Below are 19,976 nucleotides of genomic sequence, written 5' to 3'. Positions count from 1 at the left end.
AAAATAATTGTACGCGTGAGTCTCTATTTTTTTTTTCAGAAAAATAAAAGTAATCCAATCCGATAATATTTATTCACATGTGATTCACAATCTTCATATGATTCAAGTTTTACAGACAAATTATTTTGTGTACCACACAAACCTCAAACTTGTATATATATGTACACGAAATTAAACTACTTTCAATTTGGAAGTTTCTAAAATTCTGTTACTATAAATAGGTTTCATTATTCATTTTGGCACATCTTAAGTCAATAAGCTACTACTCTATAACTATAGCACTAGCATTGTGTATACATACATACATACATACATACATACATACATACATACATACATACATACATACATACATATAAAGTTATAGTAACAAATACACACTTTAGGGTTTGTTAGAGTTGAAATTGAGAATTGAAATGAGGATGGTTAAGGAAATTTTGGGACGAAGTGTAGTGGCTGAAGCATTTTGTTTTGAAGTTTCTAGAAGATGTTACACTCATCAAAATAATAAGAAACACAAAATTTCAATGTTTCCGAGTTTCTCTTGCTCGTCAATTCTGTTGCCCATTGTGAAGAGGAGAACCACAACCACCGTTGATAATTTGAATAGTAGTAATAAGAGTCTCCATGATGGTGGTGGTGTAACATTGACGATAAGTGCAAGTGTAACTATAAAGAATAGTAAGGAGTTCATGGCAATGATGCTTCATTACTTTGATAGTTTCAGCCATAATACCACTGGGGATAGAGGAATCGTCATGCAGCTAGTTAGCACTCAAATTGATCCCAGTAAGCATGCACTTTTTTTTTACATAATTCTAGAAAATATTATTTTTTTTGATAATTATTATGTGTTTTTATCTCTTATTTTTGTTTTTCAACACTATCAAATTAAAGATTAATAAAATAATAAAATACTTACATATTTTTTTAAATTTAAAAAATAATTCTGTTAAGCAAATTATAACTATTTTTTTATTAATTTTCTCTAGTTATCAAATATTTTTAGATAACCAACTAGCATATCAACCAACTACAGAAACTATTAGTTGAGTTGAAAAAAAAATCTAAAAAATACCAAAAACATGTAATTCACTCTAAAAATTTATTTTTCTCTGAAATTCTAATCACTTCACTTTTTTCTTCCACATCTTTCTTTCAAAAAAAATCTCATTTTGCAGCATTTTCTTCCACTGTGTATGCATTTATTACAATAATATAGATTATTTTTTAGGGTTATATGTGTAAAAAAGAATTAAAATTTATCAAAAAAAATAAATTTTGACACTATTTTAACTATGAAAATATGTTAATAAAAGTTTTGTCAAAAATAATATTTTTAACGTATAAGTAATTATAAAAAAAGATTAAATTTTATTTTGATAAATATTAGCTATCAAAAATAATGTTAGAAAAATTTGAGAATATATTTTCTGTGATATTTATTAACCGTAAAAAATATTATTTATTTTGACACTTATTGACCATAAAAAATTTTCTACAAAAATTTTTAATAAAGAATGAGATGAGATCTTGAAATTGAAGAATAAACTGAAATTTTGAAGATAAAGAATGAGTAGTATGATTTCAAACTGAGAACAATGTGATGCCAAAATTGACGGAGCCTAAAAGAAAAGAGGAATAATGGAGTAAATTGAAAACAAATGAGTGTCAAAATTGAAGAGTAATTTTTTACGATCAAATTATTTATCAAAAAAACATAAAGAATTTGACATTTGTGATATTGGTCAAAAATATATATTAATTTTTACATTTAATTATGGTTGTTAAGAAAACTAATGTTAAAATAGTTCTCTTTTCTTGTAGTGACTTCTTTCGCCATGAGTATTGTAAAATACTTACATATTCTCTCCAAATTAAAAAAATCTTTAATATAAATAAAATTATAAACTGACAAAAAAAATTAATTATTATTAAATTTGTAATTTCTGTCAAATCTCAATTTTATTATTAAACTTTTTTTTTTATCATTTTATTAACTTTCTCACCTGCAAACATTTTCTCATAAAAACATGAAGCTAGACCAATATGAATGATTATTATTTGTGTTGACCTGAGTTGTGTGATTTGCCCTAATTGAATTAAAGCAACAATGGAGGGAAAGCTGAGCAAGAGAGCCGTACTGGATTGGACAAGAGAATTATTATTTAATGGAGGTGGGGATAGTGAGAGGTCCACTCACAAAGTTGACTTTGAGATTGACTCTAATTTTGGATTTCCGGGAGCCATTACAGTCACAAACAAATATAACAAAGAGATCTTCTTGGAAACCATCTCCATTGAAGGAGGCTTTGTGGAATTTTCTTGCAATTCTTGGGTTCAACCTGAAAAGGTTCACCCAGACAAAAGAATTTTCTTCACCAACAAGGTAGCCATTTGATTATATATTATTATATTTTAATTTGATTATTATATCCACCACAAATAAATTAAAAAATTAAAATTGTGCATTGTTTATTATTAGGCATGCTTACCATGTGACACAGCAGAGGGTGTGAAGGAACTAAGAAAAGAAGAGCTGAGACAAAAGAGGGGAGATGGAAATGGAATGAGAAAGGTGATGAGTGATAGGGTTTATGACTATGATGTCTACAATGACTTGGGAAATCCAGACAAGGGCATTCAACATGTTAGGCCAATTTTGGGAACCAAACAGTACCCTAATCCTAGGCGATGTCGAACTGGTCGTCCACCTGTCATAACCGGTGAGTTTTATATTCATCTTAATTGCTCTTTAATGGTATGATGTTTTCATATGAAAATATAGTAAAAAACTACTAAATAATTTAGTATGTTTGATTAAATTACTAAAATATAATATATATCGATATTTTAGTTATCATTTTCACACGAAAACTTTTATATAAGTAATCTATCACTGTTAAAATACTTAATATGTGCATTATCGTTAAGGAGATCACTTTGATAAAGACACTAAAAATGTCTTTTTTTTAAAGACATTTACATATATCATAATATTATTGGATATCTTTATTAAACTGGTTAATAATTTATTTTTTAATAAATTAGAACAAAATCGGTTTATCATAGCAACAATAATAAATCCAATTGTCCGCGCTATAATTATTAGATTCGATTTTATCCGACCGATTTACACAATCTTAGCAAATTATGTTTAAATTTTTTGATAAAAAGACAAATATATCTCTGACTAACCAAAAAAATCCATAATCTAGTGGGTTGTGTAAATTGGTCGGTTTGACCAGATATGATAACAATTGGGTTTATTGTTATTGTTATAAAAAAATCGATTTTATTCTAGTTTGCTAAGAAATTCAAAAATAACCGGTTCATTAATACGTCCAATAATAATGCGACACATAAGTGTCTTTACAAAAAGACGAGCATCCTCCTACTATTAATAAATATGATTAAACACATTTTACATAATTTGTAACCATATATATATGCATGTGACAGACGAGAAATATGAGTCGTGTGTGAATGCATTCATGGAAACATACGTGCCAAGAGATGAAGTGTTTGAAGGAGTTAGAAAGGAGGCACTTGATGTGGAGAGAGTGAAAGGTGTAACAAGAAATTTGATTCCCTTCATAAGAACTCATATAACTAAGTGTGGAGTCTTTAAGGAGCTATCAGAGATTAAGAACATATACAAAAGAAGGCATCAAGTGGATGCAATGAATCATACTAATGAGGAGAATGGAACACTTTCTATTGATGTTAACAAGTTATTCCAAGATTCCTTGGAAGAGTACTTCAAATTTAGCACTCCACACATTATAAGTGGTATGTCAGCTAATAATAATAATAACTTCAATGACTCAACGTGTTAAATGACAATTAAGCAGTTTCAAATTGAATATCATAATGAAGAAAATTTGTTTAAAATTTTATAGGGAATGGTTGCTGCATAAGAGATGAAGAACTTGGGCGTCAGGCCTTGGCTGGCGTCAACCCTCTAAGCATAAAAAGGGTTCAGGTATATTTAATTTTACTATTTGAATCAATTTTGAGAAGAAAATAATAATTCTCCATAAAATTATGTTACGTATATAAATGATAATGAAAAAAAAAAAAAAAACTATAGGAAGTTACAGCTGGCAAGTACCAAGTAGGAGATCAAGATATATAGTTAGTTAGTTAGTTAGTTATTTAACTGATATTTTTTTTTTCACGTTATATTTCTAACTACAAGAAGCAACCTTTCTCAGCCAATTATTAGAACATGTCAAGTAGTTAATTATGTTTTGTCACGTTCGTTTTCTAAAACTTTTATTCTGATTATTTGACACGTTTGTTCTAAAATTTTGTAGACTTTTCCACCGATGAGTGATTTGGACCCCTCCATGTATGGTCCACAAGAGTCCGCTCTAAAAGAAGAGCACATAATTAGCCACTTGGACGGCATGTCCGTACAACAGGTATACATACATAGTTTACATACACATATACATGGCCTTCTATGAATCCTTCTACAATTTATATAACACAAAATTATTTCTTTTTTGAATAGGCTATAGAGGAAAAGAAGCTATTCATTTTGGATTACCATGATGCTTATATGCCATTTCTAAAAGGGATCAATGCTCAAGAGGACCGAAAAGCTTATGCAACTCGTACCATATTGTACTTGACTAGAGTGGGAACTTTGAAACCTATTGCCATAGAGTTGAGTCTTCCTGAGGGGGAGCACCAACAACAACAATCCAAACAGGTTCTAACACCTCCATTGGATGCCACTTCTTATTGGTTGTGGCAACTTGCCAAAGCACATGTTTGCTCCAATGATGCTGGAGTTCACCAACTTGTTCATCACTGGTATGCAACTCAATTAAATCCTTACCTTTTTTATACTCTCCATCTTGTAATATTCATCGATCAAATGAACTCTATAACGTATAAAAGTAATACTTGAATATTTTTATATCAACATATTTATTATTTTATTTTGTCAAAAATCGATTTTTAAAGAGTATTCTTAAAGTATATCATGGAACTCTGTTGAGCTTTTTTTACTGTGTAACAAAATTTTAGCTTTCAAACATTATAAACCGAAAAAAAAAATTATAAATGTTTTCAATAGACACGTTAAATATGTTTTAAAAACATGAAGTAGTTCTGATTTTACACCATGTTATGAAAAAGAAAAATTATTAATGAATTTCTTATGAGAATAGGCAATTCTTTTTATTGTTTTGTTTAACAGGTTGAGGACCCACGCGTGCATGGAGCCATTCATCATAGCAGCACATCGCCAGATGAGTGTCACGCACCCCATCTTCAAGCTCCTAAAGCCTCATATGAAATGCACACTGCAGATAAATGCATTGGCTCGCGAGGCTCTTATCAATGGTGGAGGCATCATTGAATCTGACTTCTCTTCCGGCAGATACAGCACTGAGATTGTCTCGGCCGCCTACAAAGATTGGTGGCGTTTTGACATGGAAGCCCTCCCAGCTGACCTTATTAGAAGGTACGTGTACATTAACGATTCTTATTTAGGAACCTTTAAACATAATCTCATGATCATTGTCCTGAACATTATGCAGGGGACTAGCAGAACCAGACAGAACACAACCTCATGGGATAAAACTTACAATTGAAGATTACCCTTATGCAAACGATGGGCTTCTTATTTGGTTTGCTTTGGAGAGGATGGTTAGAACTTATGTGAACTACTACTACCATAATGGCCTAATGGTACGGTCGGACACTGAACTCCAAGGGTGGTACAATGAGGTTATCAACGTAGGCCATGGTGATCATGCACATGCTACTTGGTGGCCAACACTTGCCACTCCCAGAGATCTTATCTCAGTCCTCACCACACTCATTTGGATTGCTTCAGTTCAGCATTCAGCAGTGAATTTTGGGCAGTACCCTCTTGGCGGGTACGTCCCGATGCGCCCGCCGCTGGTGAAGAAGCTGCTACCCAAGGAAGGAGATCCAGAGTACAAGGAGTTCTTGGAGGATCCCGAAGGTTTCTTGTGTTCTTCCCTGCCAGATATGTTTCAAACCACCAAGTTTCTTGCAGTGCTTAACATACTCTCTCAGCATCCGGAGGATGAAGAATACATAGGGCAGAGAAGGGACTTGTCAGATTGGATTGGTGACCCTAAAATCATAGAGGCATTCTATGATTTCTCCATAGAGCTAAAGAGAATAGAGAAGGAGATTGAGAAGAGGAATAAAGACCAGAATCTTAGAAACAGATGTGGTGCTGGGATTCCACCATATGAATTGCTTATAGCTAGCTCTGGTCCTGGAGTAACTTGTAGAGGGGTGCCTAATAGCATAAGTACATAGATATCACACAATTGTGGCGTAGGATTTACCCAATTGTTATGAAACTAGGTAGTGTATATCGGATAGAAATAGTGCCAAGATACAAAATTATGTAATTATGTAGCAGAGGAATTTCGATGAACAAAGCTGAAAACCACTCGAGCAATTTATTTATTTTTCCACTGTAACTCTTAAAAGGGTTCCTAATGATGTTAGTATATGGCATTGTGTTAAACATAGATCTTGAGGGAACCATGCTTTTCACAGAATATAGAATGTAAAGACTTTCAACGGACCAAAGTTAGCTTTTGTATCTTCAATAGCTATCTGTCTACATATCTTCATTTCCAGAATGAAGAAGTGCCATTTACAACTATATGTAATAATACCTAGTCAGAGCCGTCCAACAAGAACCAATGCTAATGTACTCAGTTGCTTCTAACTGGTATTAGAAACTGACGAATGTCTGCGGAAGTGAACATCAGCTACATGAATGAAACCCTCTGCTTTAGAACAAACAGTAGCTCAAAGGGAGAACAGTATAATCTTATGATGACCAGAACAAGGAGCATCAGAAGCACTAGAAGTATGGAAATACAACGCATCACCTTAGATATTCACTTACACACAGTTACTCCACATTTGTGCACTATTCAACAGTAACTGCCCTATGATAGTTACTCAGTTTCAGATCAACTCCGGTCTCGCTGGGAAATGGTCACAGCAAATTTATACCTTCTTTGCACCACCTTAGATAAATAAACATCTCCACTCAACAGAACCAGAAAAACAATCGCAAATATGTCACAGGGATAGTTTACATATTAACACACAAAAGGTAACGTGACTTTGTTTTTCTTTTTCATCAAGGACTCTTATACATCAACATCACATTGGAGATCACTAGCTAATCCTAACTTAAAAAATGTCTTGAATGCAATGCGGATGACGAAAAATGTGAGGATAAGTAAGAAACAAAAATGATATGCATTGTAAGTAAATACAAGCTAAAGATTTCATCCATCTGGTGACCTTTAAGGATCCGATTTTACAGTTTGTATGATTTAAACAGAACTTAATAATACACAAATGGCTTGATCAGGACAACTCATCAAATTGCTCTTTCGAAGTAAAGGCATGAGAACATCAGTAAAATTCAGACAGTTTCTCACCAATAATTTTTTCCATTAAACAAATCTTCAAAACATAGCAACAAGTACGACCATCAATTTGATTAAAGAATCAGGTAAACTTCTACAATTAAGAAACAAAACCAGCACAAATCAACAGCAATCAGAATAAAAACGAGAAAAAGGAAAATTGATGAAAGTTTCAATGAGCTGCACTTCAGAAGACTGAGAAATAACATCAGGTATCATTTCCGATTTGAATTTTTCCTTTTTTTTTCCCCCCACCGTAACAGAACACACAGGAATGCAATTCACAACTTATAATCTATGTCTAAATTACTCAATTCGATCGAAAGAAGAAACAGAAGGGGAAAAAAAATGTAAGATCCGATTTTTTACAGAGTAATTCATTCAAATCGAAGGGGAGGAAAAACCAAAAAAGGTGGATGTTAAATCAAATTAATCAATCATACTTCTCTCTCCAAGAGTAAACGAGGAAGAAAACCCAAGAAAGGGCCAAGACAATGTCACCGACGGTTTGCCGGAGCCAATCCCAGGCGAGATCCTCCACCTTGCGCTCGAAGTAGATCCTCCATATGGCCATGAACACGTGCAGGATCATGCAACCTTTGGCGAAGAAAGACTGAAAGTCACGGTCTTTGACGAAGGAAACCATGAAGAGGAGGAACCCTATGGCAACGAGAAGCAATCCAGAGAAGGAATCGGAGGTCTTGATGAGGAGCTGATCGTGCGGCGTAGAGCCGAGGAGCTTCGTCGCGGTCTGCACGCCGTGCCCGAAGGTGTATACCTCCTTCATGTAGAACATCATCAGTGCACCGCAGGTTATGGCGATCAGCGAATGAAGGATACAGATCACGAAGAATGCCGACGACGATCCCATCGGTTCGACGGTGGAGCAGCGGCGATTGCGGTTTATCAGGTGGTGGTTGATTTGGATTTTGACATGGCTGGTTCTGCAAAACCCTAACCCTCTCAGCTCACGTTTTGGGGAAGAAGATGATTGCAGGTCGAATGATGTTTATAAAAGCTTGTTTATTTTATTTTATTTTATTTAAATTGATGAGTTTAAGGCAAAAGATTCGAAGGGTAGTGTGACGTAAGCGAGAGATTCTAGGATAAGGATCTGGTGGGGCCTACCTAACGTAATACTGATGACTAGATGTCCTGCAGGGTGCCACGTGGCAGAGCTCTTGTAGTGCCGACAGAGGAGATTCTGATCTGATCTCTACTGACTCGGTGGAGATTGGAGTTTGTGCCCTTTTGTTTTCAAATATTACGGCAAATTCTCTACACTGCGGCTGTTTTAATGCCATTAATTTCGGGATAATCTACATTGGGCAAATTTTTCCATTTACAGAAGTCGATCCTCAAGTTATAAATGCAACGATGGTAATGTAATTTTTACAAATTCGCCAAATGATTTTTATAAAAAATTAATTATTAATTCTTATTAATAAAAACTTTAAGAACATAATGTATTTTTATTTAAAAAAAAAATCAATTTTAGTTAAACCCTTAAAGAAACGTGATATATATGACAACATAAACTCATATGTTAGTAATAACTAATAAGATAAAACAACGGAAACAGAACCGTACAACGGAATGTATAGGATCCTTGGTAAATTTTCGTAACCTTTTATTTAATAGAAAGTAAGACGATGAATTTATCTGTAATGGGGTATTTGAGAGTGCAAGTACACTTTCTCCTATGGGTAATGGAACAACAAAATGGGTTACCACATTTGAGGGATTTGGGGGTAGGTGGTAAGTGGTAACCCACCTGATAAGATAATTATTCAACTTTTTTCTTTTTACTCTATATACAACAAAAATTATCAATAACAATGGAACAGTTGCACAAAGTGAAAGTAAGAACGCTCATCTTGCATATTTTTCCCTTCCAGCTCTGCCAACGAATGATTTGATCTTTGTAGGTGTGTATGCCAAAAAGAAAAAGGAAAAAAAATGGTATAACCAATCACCCAAAAAAACAATGGCTATTGAGTTGCTGCAATGTATCTATTTCCATACACAACTCTGGGACGGCGCCTTCTTACACGCCTTACAGGGCCTCGCCAAGGGCCTTTCCAGGGTCCTCGCCAAGGACCTCCCCTAACTGTTGGAATCACAACCCTTCGAGGATGAGTTTCAAGCACCGGCAATGGAGGTGGCAGAGACGGTGTAAGTGGTGGGGGAGGACTCGCTGCAGCAGAGTCTGGTGGAGACTGGCGCTCTAGTAGTAGATCCATGTGGTATTTCTGTAATCACAAAAGGAAGATAATTTGAATCACAGTAAGGTTGAGTGTAAAATAATGTTGCAAGGGAACTTTGAATAACAATAATAGTTATAACTTATAACAGAGGCCTTAGCGTTATGAAAACAAGGTAAAAATAATAATTGCCTGAACTACAAAGTTGCGCCTTTCACAATCCAGGAACATGGCAAAATGAAAATCAACCCTGGACAGGAGTTTGTCTCTGACAATTGCAAAACTAATCTGGTCCCTTGAAGTAAATCGGTCAACTTCATTGTGCCAAAGACAGGTAAAGAGGTTGCTAATAGGAACGAGCTCTCGTACAATTACACATCCTTCAGGAACATCTGCAATTCAACCATCAAGGTTTGGAGAAGATGTAAGTCCAATCTGAATCCTCAATCCCACAATGGAAGAGCTAGTTTAGCCTACCGCTTATTATACGAGGAAGTTTTGCTTCTGTGTATGGAGTCAGTCCCTCTTTCTTGTAAAAGTCTATCTGAAAGTCAATAGATGCGTTATCATACTTTCCAGCAGCTTTGTTTGCCTCGGCCTCAACAAATACATCAAAGCGTTTATAATGTCTAGATATTGCAAAAGTTGCATTCCTCCTCCACAAAAACCTGTAAAAGGATGAGAGATAAGAGTAACTTAGGTGCTGAAGCATGTACTGTAGCAAGACAAACAATAATAAAGCTAGTTCGCCCTGAGTATACACTACACATATAAATACACTCCCAACTAAAATGTATAGTCCTGAATGCAAATGAACTAGAAGGCCTTGGAAGGTGAATTCTCTCCATCTCCAGCATAAACAGAAACCAGAACCACAATGACATTCATTTAAGTTTCACATTTATCCACGTTTTCCATTGCCAAGCTCCCAAAAGTGACAATATTTCAGTTTGTAACCCACTTATAAAATACAGGAACAACAACCAAGTCTTTCTCCACTAGTTGGGAACAGCTCATGGATTAAACAATGCCTATGCCTGATGCAAACCATGCCTATGGACAACTAACTCAGAAAGATACAATAGGAGGGACTTCAATCAGTTTGGCAACCATCTTAAGGCCAGAAAGTGTATGTCAAGACCAGTCATTCATTTTCATCCTTAAAACTTATATCCATAATCAACAACTTATCCATAATAAATGCGGAAGCATTTTTGTGATCTAGAATGATTAAAGAGGCTAGTCATTCATTGTGGTAAAGAAATAAATATTATACTTTCAAAAATTTCAATGCCATGACAAAAAGAACCAGAAGAGATATTAGGAGCAACAACTGCAACAATCACACTGAATGAGAAGTACACAAATAAAACTTTCTTGGTAAAACCAAGAGACACAAGTTATAGTGAACTGACATTGTGGTAACAACATTCACTCAAATAAAAAAGAGATCCTGAAGTATACCTTTCAAGTATTTGATATGGATCAACAACAAGCTCAAGCTTCCCATCAAGCCATATAGAGTACCGGGCATTTGGAGTCATCCTATGAATCAGAAGCTTTGGAATCTGTGGGAATGGTAGTTAAAGTTACAAGTAAACAAGAATACTACTTATGCACAATAAAATATAAGGGTCTGGATTTGATTTTTGGTCATCTTAATCTTAATTCATATCAAAAGCCTATAAATATATTCTGAATGAAAAAAAAAAAAAAAAAAACATCATAATGCTCAGACAAGGAGATCAAGCCAATAGCTTTTTGTTTCTCTTCCATTTATGTGTTAAGAAGGGATGGTCAATATTGCATTTAAGTCCATCAACATCTAATGTATAACGACAGCCAACAATTTTAGCTTTCTATACCAATGACCATATCGAAAAGAAAGTATAATGATTTAAAGCTTAAGCAACAAATATGATTAGTAATCCCTGTGTAAGTTTCTATATTACAGTCGCACTGGTGCTTGGGAACTTATAATACTGACCTTTCCTGTGCGTCTTGCATCTGTGTAAGGAATATTACGAGCAACAATAATTCTCCATAATCCAATCCTTTTGTTGATCCCCAGTAGGCCAGATGCCCTCCAAGCTTTTTCTGTTTCTTCATCTATAAACATAAGGAAGCATACTGTCTTCTTTGAATAGTTACTAACGTTTGATGGCTCATTTATCGCATCAAAATTTCCTGAAAAACATGTTCAATGGATCAGCAAAACATCAGCCTAAACAACCAAGTAAAGTTAGAACAACATGATACACACCAAATATGGCTGATGCAACAACTACACCACGGCACTGCTCCATATGATAGAGGTCGTCTTCATCCATGTCAAATCCTGTGTTGCGGCCAGGTTTAGGTCCTTTTACAAATCTGAATGATCACAACATCATTGAAGATGCAAGAATCGACAGATGTGAGTAAAAGGGTTGGACGTATATCCTTTATAACCGGCATAGAAAACTTTATGCCCACAAAAAAACTCTTCAGTGCTTAATAGCTAACAAAAGGTAAATATCCAACAAAAATGAAAACTTACCCACAGTGCACACTCATTGACTCTCGTATATCAAAAGAATCACTTCTCTGTTTCAAAGTGGGGTATCCACCAAAGTCTGAACCACCAAACTCCCCATCTCTGCTTAGATTTTCCTCCCAGATATATGTTAGATTCTGAATTATTGGAGAAGGTGAGGGAAACTTCGGCATAAGTGCAATGGCTTCTTCAACGGGAAGGTAACATACAGGGCATGCTGAAACATAAACGGATATTTTGACCAATTAATTGATATCTTCACAGGCAATTGACTCCATTGCAAATTACTAAGTATATAATAACCTAACATCAGAGATGAAGGAACCAAATAGTTCAAGTAGGACTTACGCCGCGGCCCACTACACTTCGGATCTGCTGGTGGTGGAGGAAGAGTGAAACTATTACATGGATGGCCAGGAGGAAGAGTGTAACCCAGAAAATGGCTCGGGGGAGGAGGGGGTAACACCAAATTCGTGGCGAAGCCCATGATATTCGCCGTAGAGATCGTAGATGGTGAATCACTCATAGAAATACTTCCTTTAACACTGATGTCACTTGCCCCATTCCCTTCTGGCGAATCACCTGAAAGAAGCAAGCCATACCACAAAGATAATGCCTCGTTCAAAAGCTAAAAAAAAAAAAATCATTATCCGCATGTAAATGAAAAAAACAAGTTTTCTTCCTTGAATATAGCAATTGGAATGCATCCCTAACAATAATGGTTACTCCTAATGGTTAATCAGATTCTACAACTTGTGTTATGAGACCAAGATACCTACCACCTTGACCAATGGTTAATCAGATGAGATGAATCCTAAAAACAATCAACTTATGAAAATAAAAATCAAACAAGCTAATTAAACTATGTATGTTCCTCTAACGTCATTACAATCCACTGAAGAATATGCAGAATTGAAATTCGAAACAATAACAAAAGAGGTGAGGGAATTAAGGAAGGTCACCTTTTCCAACGTAGAGAACCCAGACGAAAACGGCGGCGGAGATGAGAGAGAGGATGAGCATTCCGACCTTCCTCCTGCCGGCGAGCTTGCAGATCCAAAGGAAGAGTCTCTCTTTTTCTTTGAGCATCTTGGAAGGCTTACGCGCTGATTGAATAGCTGAAACAACAACTCCGTTCTGTTGCAGTTGCAGCTGTTTCTCCAAAGAACCATAACTCGCAGAACGAAACTCCAATGAACCGTTACTCATTTTCTCATCCTTCACCTCTTCAACATCAACAACAACACTTCATCAACTTGCCCCAACTTCTCGGAGCAGCACTCAATGCAGTTTATTACCAATGCCGCACTCACTTTTTCAACTCAGCTAAGAAAATTAGTTTTCGTCAATTTTGAATCAGAGAGAAAAAATTCAATCGAGCTTGCACTCCTACCTGAGTTTTTGAGTTCACAATTACGTGCCACCGAAACTAGCTCCCAGTGAAAACAAAATTCCCCGGTTTTTTCCTTTTATTTTCAATCAGCGAATGAATCTAGGGTTTTCTTTTTAGAAAATCTGATTGACTCTGCAGGGATTTTAACGAGAAAATTCTTTTGGAAATCTGAGAGACTTTGAAGAAACCAAAGGATCTTCTTCGAGTTCAAGTACTAGTATTATTATTATTATATATTTTTTTAAAAGAAAAAAAGGATAAAAAGAAATCAGAAAAGTGATGATCTGAGAGAAGAAAATTTCACGGGATATTTATAGGAGGGAATTTAGGGGGTGAGAATTATTTTGTTTTATTTTATTTTTGTTGGATTAAAAAAAAAAAGAAAATAGAAAAGTTTTGATAGGTTAATGTGCGCATATGCCCAAAGTTTGCAGGTTCAGACACTGATATGCCATGTCATATTCATACCCAAAGTCATTGTTTCTCTTTCAGTATTTATTATTAAAAAATTGTGGAACTAACTCTCTCTAATTAACCACAAATCACCTTGGATTCTTGGAACAATAATTTACTATATTTACTATACTACTACTAAATGCCTGATCCCTCATTCCCAAAACAACTTTTTTTTAATTAAATTTTAAATTTAAAAATAAAACTATATATTTTAGAAAGAACAAAATAATAAATATTAAAAAATAAATATTTTTTTCCAAATTTAAAAATAATACTCGAACCCTAAATGAGTATAAAAAAATTATGTCATTTAAAAAACTATGTCATTTAAATATTACTATTTTTTTATTAAATTTTGGTATACATGTATTCGTTTATTGAAAATATTATCATCAAGTTAGAAGTAATAATATATATTCTTGAATTATTAGTCATTAGTAATTACAAATAATTTTTAACAGTGTAGAATTAAAGAGTAATTAGTAATTCGGTAAATATTTTAGGAATTAGTTAATATGTATCTTTAGAAAGCTTATTAAGAAACTAAAAGTAATTTTTTTTTTTTTTTGTGTTTTTATACATCTAATTATTTAAAAAGTGGATTAAAAATGTAAAAAATAATGATTTTCAATAAAAAAAATTTAACAAATTTCTTATATATTTTTTTAGTACATATTTTCAAACCTAGACCTGGGTGATGACTGATGATTTTACTTACTAAACAAATCACAGTTTGTGAATACCAAAATAAAAAAATAAAACTAGAGTTTGTTATAATGGACTTAACGATTTGCCGCATAACGTTTTGTCTTAACGTTGATTATTGTTTTCTACTTTTAAACATGGCATTACACAACACCTAATTAAGAGGAATGTTATTGTTGAGACTTGAGATACTGGCCTTAAGGCTATGTAAAGCAATTTTTAAAATAGTTTAACCTAAAACCAAGTCTTAAGAAGAAGAATAACAAAAATGTGCCACTTGACTTGAATTATTAACTCATTCTTTCTTCATTCCTATCAAATTTCAAAAGTTTTTATATTTAGAAACAAATTCAATTATTTTTAGAGATGATAATACTATCTAAATTTGCATATATTCACTCTGTCTTTAATTGTTTAATGCAGATAATTATCTACTTTAGAATAGATTTTTAATGAGATAGAATTTTGGGCGAACGAAACGAGGCCAAATTTAGATAATATTCGCCCTATACGTCTTAGTATATATATAAAATAATTAGTAAAATATTAAAAACATTATATTATTGTTAAGTTTTTATTTTAATTTATATTATGTATGTGATGATAGTTATACAAAAATTTAAATTTTAATAATTATAGAGATAGAGCAAATTAAATATCCATAAAAATGGATTAAAAATTAATTTTTTATTATCTATGAGTAAAAACAAAATAAATTCTATACAAATTATTGTTAAATAAGATGAAGTAAGATAAGATAAAAATTCGGCCCAATCATACTCTGGTATTACCCCTAATTATTTCATGATTGCTCTTTTGGATTGTGTTACTAAAGCACCAAGAATGAGATAGAAATGTTTCACATTTTGCTTTTAATGGAGAGAAATGGAAAATTATATTTGGTTTGGTTTTTTAAATTTTTAGCATGTAGAATTATTTAGATCGGCTATAATTTGTAAACTTTGTTTTCAACATATATGCCAAAAATATAAACAAAAAAAAGAAAAGAAAATAGTTCGATATTTTTAAGCCAGTTATCCCTTTTCCAATTTGAGTATACCTATTTATTTATAGGAACCAGGATAATAATATTCTTTTTCCTTTTTAAGAATTGCTTCGATACCTTTCCTTTTCCTTCAATACATCAAAAATTAACAGGCTATACATAATGAGAAAAATACAACAAAATGCTGACACAAATTACAATATCACCCCTCAATTTCTTCTCTTATTTTATGTATGTAGATAAAAAAAAATAATATATGACAAATGCGAGTTTAATTAATTTTGATCCCCAATTATATATATTGTTGCAATTCTTTTTTAAAAATATTTTATCAGCTGAAATGCTTAATTGAAGACACACTACACCCACTCAAAAATGATGTAATGTTTACAAAAACTATTGAGGAAATGAATTATTTAATTTCTCTTAAAATTAAATTTGAGTGAAGGATAATTTTCTATGAAGTACGCACTTTACTGAGTTGCTGTTTCTGCGTGTCGGACATATTTTGAACACGACACTCACCGACACTCGTCCGACACATGTGTCTGCTGTGTCCAAACTGTGTCTTAATAAAAAATAAAAAATTCTTCATCGGACACACCTAAATACCATCACGTGTCAGCGTGTCCAATCTTATTCTTAACATATATTTTTGAAATAAATTTAGATATAGTATATATTATTATTTATTAAAATAAAAAATATTTTAAATACTTGATATAATTAAAATAAGATATTAAAAATAATTAAAAAATTATTTTATATTTTAGTATCAATAAAATATCAAAATACTATTATGATTTATCAAAAAAATACTTTATATTTTGTATGTATGTATGTCCCTGTGTCTTATAAGATTTTAAAATTCGCGTGTCAGCGTGTCCCGTGTCGTATCGTCCCGTGTCAGTATCATTGTTTGTGCATCATAGATAAGTTTTCAACCGGTAATACTAAGGAGGAAAAAAAAAAGTTAGAATTTATTTTATTTAACGTTTATTAATTATTGTAACAATTAATACAAGTAAAATAAAATTTTAACTATTTTTTATTATCAAATATTTGCAATTTTTAGCCTTTTTTTTTCAGAGCATAGGACTTTCATAATAATGAGTGTCCAACTTTAAAACTTATAATTTCACTACCAACAATAAATTGAAGAATAGGATGTTAATTGTAGAAGAGACCCCCCGCAATTAAACCCTGGATTGTGATATGAATTTGTCATATATTTATTATCATTAATTACATATGTTCCTGAACCATGCATCTATAAGGAAGTTACCTTCCATAACTCGTCTGAATGTGTGGCATGTGAATAAGTTGAAAACCATGCCATTCTCATAATTATTATGACACCAAACCATCTTTCCTTTTGAATAATAGGTCAATTCCTCGATGATTTGGATTCTCTAAAGTTTAAATTTCACGTAAAGTATGATTTTTCATAATTTATTTATAAGTAAGACAAAAAATAAATATGAGAGAGAAATCATTTAAATGTAGAAGATTACACTTTACTCTCTAAAGTACCAATTTAAAATTTAGATAATCCAAATTCATTTCTCTAAGATCTCGTATTATTCATCTCTCTATATTTTAAATTTATGAAAATGTGAAAAGAAAAAAGTTAATACCCGTGAATGTGATTATTTATTCACTATTTTATTTATGTTATAATCTAAATTTAATTAATAAGTAATAATAATACTTGTTCATTCAGTAAAAAAAAATTGCCTACTATGGAGGTTATCTCCAGAATTAATTTACCTGTCTTTACTATAAATACCTCTACATTTTAGGTATTATATGTAATCCATTTTTAACTACATTCTATTAAAATTTTTGTTGACTTAGATATTAAAATTTTGTGTAAAAATTTGTACGTATCACTGTCTAAACATAAATGAATGAGCAATTTTCAAACGATTTGAGTCTAATTTAAAGGTCTAATTTTTTATATTTCATTTTAAGTAATATCTCGAAATAATATCTAACGTGTGAAATTAATCAATAAGATAAAATTTTATGGTTAATAGGTTTTTATATAAAAATTTAGATAAATTCAGCATAAAAGAAGGATATTATTTTAGTTTTAAACAAGTGTAAAACAAATTGAAACAAAACTATAAAAAGAATTATATATAAAATAATTTAGATGAATTCAACATAGAAAATAAACTATATAAAAAACATCAAAGGGATAACTAATGTACAGTTTTAAACTTTGACTTGATTACAAAATTATTTTAAGGGTATTGCTAACCAAATATTTAGGGAAGGGAAAGCTTTTGTACTCTTTTATTTTTTTTGTTTATTTAATGCATGCATGCAAATGCATGGATGGTTATTCTTATTTTAATTCAGGCTCATGCAACTTTGACTAGATGATGAAATTAAATTATTTCCAAGTAAACAATGATAAGAAAAATCAGTACACATTTTTTTCATACATAAAAAAGAAACAAAAAAAGACAAAAATAAACTTTCAAAAAAGAATATTTTTAAAATATTTAAATATCAATATAATTATTATTTAATTAATAAAAAATTTAATTATTAGTCATTATTTCACATTTTTATTTGCCATGATTCATAAGGAACCGAATCATGGATCGCTGAGAAGCAAAATATACTTTAGTGTCAAAAAATTCCATTATTCCATCTGATTATAAATAATTAATCATTTGAACAAACTCTGCAAATTAATATATTTATTTGAACACAAATCAAATTGTGTTTTTTTTATCAGATGGATTAGCTGCAATCAAATTGTGACATTGTGTATAAATTCATTAATTATTTTATGTATTTTAATTTGCCTGGATATAGAGTTATTTAATTTAATATAAAAATTAGAAGTAATCCATTATTTAATTTGGTATCGGAACTTAGAAGTAAAAAGAAATACGGAATAATGCATTTATGCATTAGCATATGATATTATCAGATTAATTTCTCTCTTAAATCTTTATGACACCACCGACTATATCTTTTGAAGAAATTAAGCAACTTCATTTCTGAACGCATTTGCATCATACAGCTCATCATGTTCCGGTATCAGTATAATGTATCACCATACCCAACTCAATGATTTATTGATGCAGCAATTTTAAAGTGTGCCTAATTAATAGGAGCCACTAAGTTAAGTTTATTATAGACCAAACTTAATTAAGGAACTTATATCAATGATTAATGTCTCCCTAATATAACACTCCTCACGTGCTTGTTCAATGCTTCATTTTTTGTTTTTGGGCGGGACGTGGGGATTTTGTTTGTTTTTGGTCAATAGGGCTTGAAATTTATTAGCCACTTGCCCAGTGGGTAAAATGTTTGGGCTTTAGCAATGTTTAGGGATTTTTGGTAGACCCAAGATAAAATTAAAATACCAAAAGAAAAAGTTTAGGCCCATAAGAGAAGAGGAAAAAGAACAACATAAAAGGATTTTTCACTCCAAAAAATAAAAGGATTTTTTTAATATAAAAAAGGATATTTTTTTGAGTTATATTTGTTATATTTCATTAAATTAAATTTATTTTTGAAGAGCCAAAATATTATTTAATTTCTTTCTTTTGAAGATTATTTGTCAAAACTTTTTGAAGATATGAACACCAACAAAGTCTTGACAATCAGTTCTGTTTAAGTGCTGTCTTTTAAGTCTGAAATAAAAAAAGAAAATAAAATAAAATGTCACCTTTTGTATTAAGATACTTCATATTCATATGTAATTTCGATATTTAATTAAAAAACTAAATGATTTATCATATTTAATTGAACTATAATTATTTTTAGAGTCTAATTAAAATTAGGACTTATCAGATTTTTTTTTTTTATATATTTTGAACCTTGGGCCGAAAACAATTAAGACTTGTTACAGACTCACACGATCCAGCCCAACAATCCAGCGGGTCGGGACCGCCGCCCCGACCCAAAGCCCGAACCATCCTCCATAATAGGGAACCTGCGCGGATCGGTCCCCCGCGTCCAACCCGAAGCGCGTGCAACCACGCCCAGCAAACTGGTCGGGTCAGTATCCTCGGGGCAGCACCCGAAGCCTCGACACAAACTCCAAAACGACCTACTCCCCCTACGTGGACATGGACAGCTCACAAGTATCATGACCAGTGGGCTAGGTCATTTATGGGCCCGTCCAACATAGTATATAAGGGGAGAGGCCAGCTCTCCCCCCAAGGTACACATCACCTTACCTAATTTGGCTATCATC

At 32.5% G+C, this 19,976-nt stretch overlaps 3 protein-coding genes across 3 annotated transcripts; 1 reads left to right on the top strand and 2 right to left on the bottom strand.

The window, feature by feature from the left end:
- Positions 1 to 265: 265 nt before the first annotated feature.
- On the top strand, positions 266 to 8,451 carry LOC112785312 (lipoxygenase 3, chloroplastic-like). Its single transcript, XM_072230878.1, has 9 exons — positions 266 to 789; positions 2,109 to 2,389; positions 2,486 to 2,726; positions 3,463 to 3,834; positions 3,903 to 3,985; positions 4,320 to 4,427; positions 4,520 to 4,824; positions 5,213 to 5,479; positions 5,556 to 8,451. The coding sequence occupies exons 1-9, from the start codon at positions 417 to 419 to the stop codon at positions 6,310 to 6,312; spliced, it is 2,787 nt and encodes a 928-aa protein (XP_072086979.1). The 5' UTR covers positions 266 to 416; the 3' UTR covers positions 6,313 to 8,451.
- Positions 7,648 to 8,322, bottom strand: LOC112783251 (uncharacterized). The gene has a single exon (XM_025826097.3). It carries the CDS (start codon positions 8,320 to 8,322, stop codon positions 7,885 to 7,887), a length of 438 nt encoding a protein of 145 aa, XP_025681882.1. The 3' UTR covers positions 7,648 to 7,884.
- Positions 8,452 to 9,050: 599 nt separating the features above from the next.
- Positions 9,051 to 13,970, bottom strand: LOC112783678 (probable hexosyltransferase MUCI70). Its single transcript, XM_025826721.3, has 10 exons — positions 13,585 to 13,970; positions 13,154 to 13,517; positions 12,540 to 12,773; positions 12,195 to 12,408; positions 11,919 to 12,028; positions 11,643 to 11,842; positions 11,120 to 11,223; positions 10,133 to 10,323; positions 9,848 to 10,047; positions 9,051 to 9,703 (listed from the first exon to the last, which is right to left on the bottom strand). The coding sequence occupies exons 2-10, from the start codon at positions 13,398 to 13,400 to the stop codon at positions 9,443 to 9,445; spliced, it is 1,761 nt and encodes a 586-aa protein (XP_025682506.1). The 5' UTR covers positions 13,401 to 13,517; positions 13,585 to 13,970; the 3' UTR covers positions 9,051 to 9,442.
- Positions 13,971 to 19,976: the final 6,006 nt, after the last annotated feature.

The sequence above is a fragment of the Arachis hypogaea genome, chromosome 20, assembly GCF_003086295.3.
Source record: "Arachis hypogaea cultivar Tifrunner chromosome 20, arahy.Tifrunner.gnm2.J5K5, whole genome shotgun sequence".
In the NCBI taxonomy this organism is placed as follows: domain Eukaryota; kingdom Viridiplantae; phylum Streptophyta; class Magnoliopsida; order Fabales; family Fabaceae; genus Arachis; species Arachis hypogaea.
This window is presented reverse-complemented; position numbering and strand designations above follow the sequence as displayed.